Source organism: Pristiophorus japonicus, chromosome 4 (genome assembly GCF_044704955.1).
Source record: "Pristiophorus japonicus isolate sPriJap1 chromosome 4, sPriJap1.hap1, whole genome shotgun sequence".
Lineage (NCBI taxonomy): Eukaryota > Metazoa > Chordata > Chondrichthyes > Pristiophoridae > Pristiophorus > Pristiophorus japonicus.
Window position 1 is genome coordinate 197956289 of NC_091980.1, and position 12088 is coordinate 197968376.

The window sequence follows — 12088 nt, forward strand, 5'->3', positions numbered from 1 at the left end:
CATGGTTGCACCTTTCTAGGCCATGGAATAGACCAAATTCTACAAAGGTTAAGTGCTTGGGGGTTAGATGGGAGGGAGAGGAAGTCACTACTGTAACCCTCTCCCTCCATCTGCAGAGTTCGAGGCTATTACCATCACTACAACAGGCCTAATGCCACCTTTCACCAGGTATTGCCAGGGAGCGATGGTAATGGGGTGGACACGGGGGAAATGGAACTGAAGGCCATGCTCCATAACTGTTGTGAGTGGACCACAACAGTTCTAGCAAGAACAGGAGAGGGAAGAGAAATATAGCTCACGGCGGGAGCACAGGAGCAGGCAGGAGAGCAGAAGAAAATTCAGATCATGCTTTTTTCTAGGGATTAGATGCAGCTTCTTAGGATCAGTTGTCCTGACTAAGTCAGGAAAATTGGACATATATTTACGTCTACATCATAAGGGATCAGGCACAAACACTAGATTCCCCATTATTGTTACAAGATCGCAAGAAGCAATTGCTTCCACCCACCTACTATATTATTGGAGTAAATGCTACCTGTCATACATGGGTTTGGGTAGGGAAATAGTAATATTTATGCACAGAAAAACATTTTATAGTAATATTTATGCACAGAGACAATTCAAAGCATATACAAATAATTAAATTTTGCCAAAATTAAGATATTTATCGAAATATATATATATATATTTATATTTACAAAATGTACTACCTGTGAAATTTATAATTTATGTAAAGTTAGAAGAAAATCATCTTTTAAAAACAAATGCCAGTGATTCAATTATCTTTCACTTGTCCAGTCACTCACCCTTTATAGTCTCTCAACCGCAATACCACTCTTGTTTATTACATACATAGTACTGACTCACCCAATGAACCTAGATGTCAAATACTGTATACAATTTTACTGATAACCTGAAACTGTTCTTCACCTGTATCAAATCTTGGGGCTTTGCAGATCAAACCTCCAAGATCCAGAAGCATGGGTCAGTAGGCAGGCAAGAATGTACAGATATTGTGTCAGTGAAGCGGCAGGATTTAGAGCCTCGAGAGAGACATTAACACAACTCCAAGAGTTCATTGTATGTCACATTGGAACACAACCTGGAATTTGTAAAGTTTAGTTCAGGGGTCAAATTTGATGCAAGTGTCCTCACAAGATATAGACAAGTAATTTTTTAGCTAAACACCTTTTTTCTCATTTCTGCTGTAGTTGTTGAACTTTTTCTTTGTTTAATTTGCTGCTAATTAGTCTCAGTAAATGTATAAGTAATTCTATACAGATATGTTTGTATTTTGAAAAGTTATTTATGATACTGTTTGACTAAGCTAGAGCATACTACCTGGCAACTGAACTGTTCGACTTCACGTGCAGAAATGAAGTTAAAATTATTCTTAAAATTAAAATTTGATGACTGAGTCCTACTAATATTTATTTCTTCTGCTTACATAGTCTCGATGTGAAATTTGACCTTTATCATAATTAAATGTTATATTTAAAAGGTGCTTTTCTCTTTGGTCATATTCATATTTATTTGGATAAATTATATGAACAAGAGATAAATGAAAAGTTGCAACCAAAGATATTGAGGAAAGTTAAAATAAAATGAAAACCACAAACAAGAAGAAACAGACAGAAACCCTACACATCACATGAAACTCACCAAATGCTCTATGCGCTTAAATTTAAAAAATGTTGTGAATCTTTCTGTAGGTCATTCATCCCTCCAGTCACCCAATCGCTCAACTGCATAGTCATTCTTGCCTATTACTTATTACACTGGCTCAATTTTACCCAGTGACTTATGCCATTTTTTTTAGTCTAAATTTTAAAATCCCAATTTCCTCAATCTTAGTTACGATTTTTTTTAGGTTAGGTTTTTTTTGCGTCATAGGGACGTAACCTGATGTTTGCGCCAGTTTTTCACAATTATGCAAGTTTGGCCAATTTAAATTTCTCCTGCGACAGCATAGATGACCACTCCCAAAAAACCTTCTGGGCACTTAAGAGAAACCAGCGCACATTAAAAAAATCGGCACAGAAAGACACCATTGTTTTTATGCAAAGTTTTGGAGGGAGTCAAGAACACATAAATATCCATAACCAACCTTAAATTTTTAAAACGTAAAATGCAGGAAATGGAAGTTTAGTGGAATTCTTTAAGTTTTCATTGTTTTTAAACTGACATGCCACCACCGAACGTCTCCAAATCGGGACTGAAGGTCGGAGCATCGGCCGGCAGAATCGGTCCCTTGCCCAGACACGGGCTCGGAGCTCGGCTTGAAAAGAGCCTGTGGGGGGCTGTGGAAGGCGAATGGAAGGTATGAGAAGCCTACAAAGCACATTAAATGAAGCCCAGGGGGGTTCCCAATCATTGTGCCTGATCAGACCTGGGTGAGGTCCATACTAGGGCCTTGGGGAGAGAGAACAAAGGACCTTGTCCTGTCTGCCGTTTTGAGCTTCTTGCAAAGGTAATATTTAATCATGGGGACAATACTGACAATGCCATACCTTGTGCAATCCTTCTGCATGATGGTGCTGCGGAGGAGACAATTGATTCAACATCATCGCATGAGGAACCTCAGAGAACGTAGGGTGATGGGCAGGAGGCCTAACCCACATCGGGTGTATCGAGACAGGCGTTCGCACCTGTGTGAGAAGGCTGCATTTCCGCAAAGAAGTTGTAACAGATCTGTGAGTTGGTAAAAGCAGACTTGCAACCTAGAAGCATCAGGAGGATTGCTTTGTCAGTTAAAGTGAAGGTTACAGCTGCACTTTCGTTCTATGCATCTGGATCGCTCCAGGCTACAATTGGGGATGTGTGCACCATTTCTCAACATGCAAAACATTTTTGCATTCGGCAGGTGACTGCTGCACTATATGCCCAGAGGAATGACTACATAAAGTTCTCCATGACCGCCCAGGCAACGTGTGAAAGGGTTGTGGGCTTCTCCAGGATTGCTGGCTTCCCAAAGGTACAGGGCTGCATTGATTGTACCCACATTGCCTTGCAAACACCTTTGGAGGATTCTGAGATATACAGGAACAGAAAAGGCTTCCGCTCTGTGAATGTGCAGCTCGTGTGTGACGACATCCATCGCATCATGTCAGTTGATGCAAGAAACCCTGGGAGCACCCATGATGTGTTCATCCTACGCGAGAGCATTATATCTGCCATGTTTCAGCAGCAGCCAGAAGGACAGAACTGGCTACTGGGACACAAAGGGTCGGCCTCGCCACCTGGCTCATGACGCCCCTACACGTAATCTGGATGGAAGCTGACCCGGAATACAACATGTCGCACATTGCGACACGCAGCATATTAGAGAGGAACATTGCATCTTGAAACAGAGTTTACGATGCCTGGACCATTCCGGAGGCTACTTGCAATACTCCTCTGAGATTGTTTTTTTTTTTGAAATTCGTAGCCAATCGTTCCAATTCTTTGTCAAATCACAAACGCCAGAGGTCACCTTGGGCCCATTCAAGGATCACTCTGCGCCAATGCTCTTAGCCAAAAGGCCTAGAGCCACTGCACCGTTCCTGGAAGTACTGCAATACCAGGTTCGTGCCATGGAGGTGGATGGGTCAGGTCCCCCACACACCTCCGTGGAGGTGGATGGGTCAAACCACCCCACCAAACTTGCAATACTCCTCTGAGATTGTTGGTCAGTTCACTGTTGTGTGCTGCATGCTGCATAACTTAGCCATCACGAGGCAGCAACAGCTGATAGTGAAAGACCCACCTGAGGTGAGGGTGGCTGATGATGATGAGCAAGATGCAGATGACGAGGAGAAGGAAGAGGACGAGGATGAGGAAGCCATGCAACTACCTGAACCCGGAGCACGACAGCGGATGAGGGCGAGCCGTTGTGCCTCTTTAACGATTGCTCAAGCCTTGCCCTAGCAGTTCACCCATGAATGCTTTGCTGCCTGAAGGCTCAGCGGCAACTATTCCACATTGACCATCTTTACTGTTTGGACCTGTTCCGTAATGTGTTGTGTTAATGGAACAAATGATGGAAATGATTCTTGTTTACTTCAAAAAGTTGTGTTAATAATGGAACAAATAATGTAATTGATTCTTCTTTAGTTCAAAAAGTTGTGTTAATAATGGAATAATCTAAATGATTCAGTTGTAATGTAAAATATGTTTTATTCAAAAGTTTAACAAACATTTGTTCATACTTAACTTAACTTTAATAAAAATATTCTTGCATCAAACTTTAAAGTTTTCAGTTAAGATCACTTACAAATTTGTAAACTTGTAAATTTACATAACTTAAAAATCTTTTAATTTGAGAACAGTTACAATAGTAACAACAATAATAATAACAACAACAGCAGCAAAGAAAGGCTGCACCCATCTCTCCTCCACCTTATTCTAAGACTGCCCGCTGGGCTTGGTCTTGGTGACTCCACCTCTGCCACAGGCGGTGGTGCAGCGTTTCTCGGGTTGCTACCAAGCTTATTCTTTCGAAAATCTCGGGTAATGCGCACTTCTTGAGGTGGAGGGGGTGGCGGGGTGTGGGGGCAGGCGGTAATCTGGAGGGCCCGGCTTGGGCCTCTTCAGAGGCTGGTCTGGGGATTGGAGTGGGAGTGGCAGTTGATTCTGTCAATGAGCACGGGGTCTGGGCATGTTCCCTTATTGCAGCAGCTAACTACGACATTCCCTCCCTCATGTGCTCTGACAGTGTCACAACTACCTGTGACATTCCCTCCCTCATGTTCACCAACAGTGTCTCGGCTACTTGTGACATGTCCTCCCTCATGTTGAGCAACAGTGTGTAAACTACCTGCAACACTCCATCCCTCATGTTCACTGACAGCGCATCCGCTACCTGCGACATTCCCTCCCTCATATGCACTGACATTGTTTCAGCTGACCGAGACATTCCCTCCCTCATGTTCCTGGACAGTGTTCCCATTTCTTGAGAGAGTGGTATTTCTCCCAACAGTCCCGATCCACCCCACTGATGGTATCCAGGTGTGATTGGGTGAGGTCAATGTTCTCCACACTCATTGCCATCGTCTGAACCACATCTGTTAGATCCTGCACCTCCTGTCGAGCTCTCCTTCCCCTCCTCACCCTGGATGTGGCTGTCTGCATCCCACTGGGTCCCCCAGCCTGGGAGGGTGGAGCCCTGGGTGTGCCTCGCTGCATCCCACTGGGACCCGCAACCTGGGACAGTGGGGCCCTGGGTGTGCCTTGCCGCACCCCACTGGAATCCCAACCTCGGATGGTGGGAAACCATGGAATGTCCCACCGACAATCAAGCGACTTAGGGAAGGGGCAGACAACTCAATGGGCGGTACTTACACCTCCTCCAGAGTGAATACAGCAGTGGGGCCTTCATGACTTTTGGGGCAAATCGATGGATGCCGAGGTTCAGCGGGTCCATGCGGCGAATGTTCCCAGTTCATACACCAAAACGCCACCAATAATGATGAGGGTTTTGTTGAACGGTACGCATGGAGCTGGACACCGGGGCCAGCCAGTCACTCATGGGTGTTCAGCAATTTGAGAAACTATTGCCACTCAAAGCCAGTAGACCCAAATTAGAACGTATTGAGACACAATTACGGACTTACACCAAAGAAATCATTCCAATGCTAGGCAGTGCAATGATGGCTGTCACACACAATGGGATAGTGAACCAGCTGCCACTCTGGATTGTCCCGGGCAATAGTCCCGCACTGTTGGGGAGGAGCTGGTTAGCTGAGATGAACTGGAAATGGGGGGATATTCACGCAATGTCCTCGGTGGAGCGAAGTTCGTGCTCACAAGTCCTACAACAATTTGAGTCACAATTCCAACTGGGTGTCGGGACTTTCAAAGGCACTAAAGTAGTGATACACATCATCCCGGACGCCAGGCCAGTGCACTACAAAGCCAGAGCGGTGCCGCCGTATGTAATGCGGAAAAAAAACGAGAGCGAATTGGACCGGCTGTTGAGAGAGGGCATCATCTCGCCTGTTGAATTCAGCAACTGGGTGAGCCCCATCGTTCCCGTTCTAAAAGCGGATGGCTCTGTCAGGATCTGTGGCGACTACAAGGCCATCATCAATCGGGTGTCTCTACAAGACCAGTACCCGCTCCCAAGAGTGGAGGACCTCTTCGCCACACTGGTAGGCGGCAAGCTGTTCACCAAGTTGGACCTCACTTCAACCGATATGACCCAGGAACTGGCCGCCGAATCCAAACTACTGACCACCATCACCACCCACAAGGGAACCCCACAGCGAGCACCCAGGCATTGTGATGATGAAGGCCATTGCCCGGTCACACGTTTGGTGGCCTGGAATTGATTCAGACCTGGAACACTGTGTTCGCAGGTGCACGACCTGTGCCTAGCTGGGTAATGCCCCCAGGTAGGCCCCGCTCAGCCCTGGCCCACCAAGCTATGGTCACGCATTAACATTGACTATGCGGGTCCGTTCATGGGGAAGATGTTCCTCATTGTAGTAGATGCGTACTCGAAATGGATCGAGTGCATCATTCTGAATTCATGCACGTCATCCACCACCGTGGAAAGCCTACATGTGATCTTTGCAACCCATGGCTTGCCGGACATCTTGGTTAGTGATAATGGCCCGTGTTTCACGAGCTATGAATTCCGGGAGTTTATGTCGGACAATGGCATCAACCACGTCAGGACTGCGCCGTTCAAGCCGGCCTCCAATGGCCAGGCGGAACAGGCAGTCCAAATCATTAAGCAAGATATGCTCAGGATTCAAGGACCCTCCCTACAATGCCGCCTATCGCGCCTCCTGCTGGCCTATAGATCCCGCCCACAATCGCTCACGGGGGTCCTGCCCACAGAGCTACTCATGAAACGGACACTCAAAACTCGGTTGTCCCTCATCCACCCAGTCCTGACCGACATAGTTGAGGGCAAGCACAAGTCACAAAATGAGTACCATGACCGTAATTCAAGGGGAAGATGTATAGAAATAAGTGATCCTGTATTCGTCCTCAATCACGCCATGGGGCCCAAATGGCTTGAGGGTACTGTAATTGGCAAAGAGGGGAATATGGTCATCGTGGTGAAACTCAACAATGGGCAGATATGACGTAAGCATCTGGACCAAGTAAAAAAACGGTTCAGCATGGACATGGAGGAACCTGAAGAAGACCATGAAATGGAGCTCACACTACCGCCAGCGAATGTACAACAAGAGCAATCAGAAGAATACACAGTTCCTGAGGTCAGCCCGGACAGGTCGGAATCACCACAGGTGACAGACACTCACATTAGCATCCAACAACCAGAGTCCCAACTGCGGCGCTCCACGAGGGAGCGTAGACCACCTGAAAGACTAAACCTATGACCCCAGTAAGACTTTGGGGGAGGAAGGTGTTTGTAACTACAATGTAACACCACTGCATTACTGTATACACCCAACTCAGATGCACACCTTGACCACAGGGAGTGAACTTGTGGGAGACACTCCTTACCTGATCACACAGGTATATAAAGGGAGGTCCCACGCAGGGTCATCACTTCTGGAGTCCTGTAATAAAGAGTTAAGGTCACAGAGTGGCCTTGTCCCTGGAATGTGTCTCGTGTGGTTTCATGCTGTGGAGTAAGGACTTTACAAAATGTATACTCTTGGGCTTTATCATCACTCTCATCTACATAGGAAGGTCGTGAAAGTTGACCTTTTCAGACAGATAAACCTGGACTTGAATAGTAAAAGAGCAACCAACCCTCAGTGGGGACATGCCCACCTACTTCACCATTTCCAGTCATTTCTCTTTAGTTCCGTCACTGACGCTCTTGAGCCCTTTGCTCAAACAGGGTGACTGGTTTTACTTCAGTATCTGTGGCCTTCTGTTCATGCCATCTTCTCTCGCAGAGACATGCAAGACTTCCGTTACATACTGCAGCATCATGACACCCTGCAGTGCTTTTTCCCTTTGCTGCGGGTTACTGTGAAGGTGGTGCTGCTTTACTTTGATGCATTAGATCCTAGCAGATACATGTGTGGAATGAGTTTGATTTGTGACTACTGAGACAGTCCTTATTGTACCATCATTACATGATGCTATTTTAACTGGTTCATTACATTGTTTGCTAGGAAATACTAGGTTGTTGCCATATGGGTGACGAATATCATTAAATCTCTGTTAAAATTCTTTGCTTTTCCCCTTCCTGGTGAGATCATTAAACTTCTTTACACCCATGGCATGGTATAGGCTGCTGCTGTTGATGCTTCTGCCACCTGTGTACCATTACCTTTGTGGCCTTCCTTCGATGATGAGGAAATAGTGCATCTCTCCTATGAATCAGATGTTCAGTGGCTTCGTTATCAAAGTACAATGTTCTTGCGTGACAGTGTTCTGTACATCAAAGTATAATGTTCTTTACGAGCATATTGATGGATTACACACTACTTTTTTTTAAACTACTGCCACAACATTTTTCTTTTTTGCAGTGCCACTTCAAAAATTAACTTAAGGCAAAAATAACTTCTCAGAATTACTCCAGGATTTTTGTCTGCAAGTTGTATTCTTCCACACTGCTCACACAGGCTTAGGCTTCCAGACTTTCTCAAGACCTTGAGATTTTCCAGCCCCATTAAGCAACCAAAGGCCTTGAAGGCACTTCAATTTTGTTTAATTTTTACAGCAACATCGGTCAAGATCTTTCACACTAAAATTTACCTTTTATTTTGTTTTAAATAAATGTTGAATTGAAGACTATTACCTCATCCACTAGAAATTCGGTTTTCTGAAAACAGTATTTTTTTCGCCAAAATTACCGTTTTCAGCTTCGCTATCGTTGGTAGGCCGGATATTCAGCCTTTAATTTGCACAGTGGTAAAAATCACGTTGCACGAGGATTCGCGGCGCAAACCCGAACTTCGGCAACTTTCGTCCGAGGCCGATACCGCTACGAGAGAAGCCTTGGGAGGAGGGAAAAACATCAAAAAAACAAATTGGAAAAAAAAAATTCACAAAACATTTACAAGACACTTGTTTATCGAATCGCTGAAAAAGAATTAAAAAATAAACATTTAACTTAACTTTTTTTCAGGTCTTCATACTTACCGCTGCTGGCAGGGCTGCATGACAGGTTTTACCGTGCTGGTATTCTGAGCACAGAATACAAGTGCGGAGAGAGCCAAATTTTGGGCGAAAACGCTATTTCGGCCTTGCATGGCGGCGCTCCTCTTGCCAGCAGTACGTGAAAAGCGCCACCGCAAAACGTCACCGAATTTTCCGACCGGTTTTTCGCCAAATATGGTGAAATATCATCAAAAACCCGGTCGCAAAATCGACGAAGTTCTAGCCCCTTTAGTTTAACTACTTTTCTTAATTATTAATATTAGATCACTGGAAAATTTTACGACGTAGATTTTTGTTAAAACATCACAATATGTCATTCTAGCTTCACAGCCATGCAAACATTGTGTTAATAAATTAGCACACACTGTATAAAAACTGTATGGAAAATAACAATTTCCTGAGACTGGTTATGAGAGAGTGATCTGATCAAGGGGTTCAGTTGATAAAATAAACGACAAGGGCAAAGTGAGAATGACTTGTAACAGTCATCTGAATGTTGAGATGTGATTACAGACTTTAGATCTGCTTTTTAATATTATACACCATTTTAATCTTACAGTGCTGATTCTAGCTAGCTGTTATGTATGATGATTTTGTTACTGATTAATTCATGACTTTCAGCATTATTGCTGTCAATTGATCAAGAAATATATCCCTTTATTTTTTTCCAATGTATTGTCTCATAAAAATGCAAAAACATACCACTGTTCTAAATCAAGAAAAATTATTAAATAAAGTTTATTTTTTTTTACAGTTGAACTATCTTTACCGCTCAGTAACTATGACAATAAGGTATTTGTTTCTGCTATTGGCATTATAATATCTGATCATCATTTTGATTTCCAGCAAAAGATGAACATAAGGTAGAAGAAGCACATCTTGAAAAGTCACATAAAAGGTAGTGTACTTACATTCTCAGCTAATTATCAGATGTGTTGTGTATGTTTGTATCCCTTTATCTAAATCAGCTTGGCTAAAAAATAAAGTGCCGGATTCTTTAAATGTATTAGACATTCATTATTGCATGAATACAAGATTGTTTTCTTTTCTTTTCTAAGTATTCTTCATTTGTGATTGCACTATATAACAAGTATGCCCGCAAGCATATTGAGCAGGAAAAAAGTCATAGTCAGTGGTTTCAAAACATTTGCACATTATTTATGCCAAGTTACCCTCTGCCTTTTCATGACAATAATCCTAAAGTTTCGTCACATAAATCTAGTCCCAATCTGACTCTGGAGTAAAGCAAAGTGATATCTCATACAAACACACATATACAAACACATGCACACCTCTTGCTGTAATAGTAACTAGAATATTGAAGCCATTTATTATGATTTGATCTGTAAGTAAATAGAACACGAGAAAAGGAGAGAACCATTTGACATAGAGAAAGGGGCAATGGGCTCAAAACTCTATTGGTTATGATCCCAGTATTACTGCAGGTTCACATCTATCAGTGCCCTCCAGTGCTGACCCCACCAAAATTTGCAGGGTCACTGAAAGGCATCTTATTAATTTGGGACAGACAGGTGCAAGCCCCACTTTAGATGCATCTCTTGCAAACTGGATTTCTGCTGTTTTCCGACAGGTTCCGTTAGCATCCCACTGAAGTTATTGTGGGAGGAATTTTGGGACCAGTGATTCAGTGATATCTCATTCTGGTTAACTCTGGCTGTACACTTTTCTATGTGGAAGGTGATGTCCTTTGAAGATCAAGGAAAGCTGTAGTTATTTAGGCTTGATATCAGAATTTTATGGGTGCATCTTGTTTTAGAGTCACTGGTGGATAGTTGTAAAACATGTTGCACTTCACTGTGTATAACCATACAACTTAGCTATGTAAAATGCTCAGATGATGAGATAAATTATAAATAATAACTGGCGTGCAATTGAAAATAGCAGCAGAAACACATCTGACACTATAATGGATCGGTGACTGCAGAGATGCTCACCTGAAACAGGCATTAGGCCCTTCAATATACTAATATAATGTTATGTGGTATTCAGATTCAAGTCAATTCTTCGGCCAAATTTTTTAAAGCAACATTTGTTCAATTTTTCTTACATGTTCTGATTTCTTTGGAATGTATTTAAAATACGATTCTCATTATGTACACAATGCTTAAAACTGATATTGTTAAAAATCATTCTGATTCATTTATAAGTTATTTTAATGTCTTTTAATGTTAAAGATTTTCAAAATCTAACAGTCAACACAATGAAACCCATATAAAAGCTTCAAGTAGCTTTGAAGTAGTATCATTAAGTCTCCCAAATTTATTCTTTAGTATCCTCGGGAGACTGGGTCATACTATAAAAGTGATCTCAGCCTCCTATTAGTCAAGAGGTAGCATTGAAGATTGGAAGAATGAGAAGTGATCTTATTGAAACATTTAAGATTCTGAGGGAGCTTGACAGGGTAAATGCAGAGAGGAGGAATCTGGAACTAGGGGCCATAATTTCAGAATAAGGAGTCAACCATTTAAAACAGAGATAAGAAGTAATTTCTTCTCTCAGAAGGTCATGAATCTTTGGAATTCTCTATCCCAGAGAGCTGTGGAGGCTTGGTCATTGAATATATTTAAGGTGGAAATAGACAGATATTTGAACGAAAAGGGTTATGGGGATTAGGCAGGAAAGTGGCCAAGATCAGATCAGCCATGAAAAGGAGGAAAAGGAGGTGGGGTGGCATTGCTAGTTAAAGAGGAAATTAATGCAATAGTAAGGAAGGACATTAGCTTGGATGATGTGGAATTGGTATAGGTGGAGCTATGAAAGGGCAGAAAATACTAGTGGGAGTTGTGTACAGACCACCAAACAGTAGTAGTGAGGTTGGGGACAGCATCAAACAAGAAATTAGGGATGTGTGCAATAAAGGTACAGCAGTTATCATGGGCGACTTTAATCTACATATTGATTGGGCTAACCAAACGGGTAGCAATGCGGTGGAGGAGAATTTCCTGGAGTGTATTAGGGATGGTTTTCTAGGCCAATATGTCGAGGAACCAACTAG

The 12088-nt window shown here is 43.0% G+C and overlaps 1 protein-coding gene across 1 annotated transcript in view; it reads left to right on the forward strand.

Annotated features, from left to right (window-relative positions):
- LOC139262282 (formin-1-like) overlaps window positions 1–12088 on the forward strand; it is a 654821-nt gene that overhangs the window by 490937 nt on the left and 151796 nt on the right. The window contains exon 15 of the mRNA XM_070877435.1: window positions 9919–9970. Within this exon, the coding sequence (XP_070733536.1) occupies window positions 9919–9970 (52 nt within the window). The remainder of the gene's footprint in view (window positions 1–9918; window positions 9971–12088) is intronic.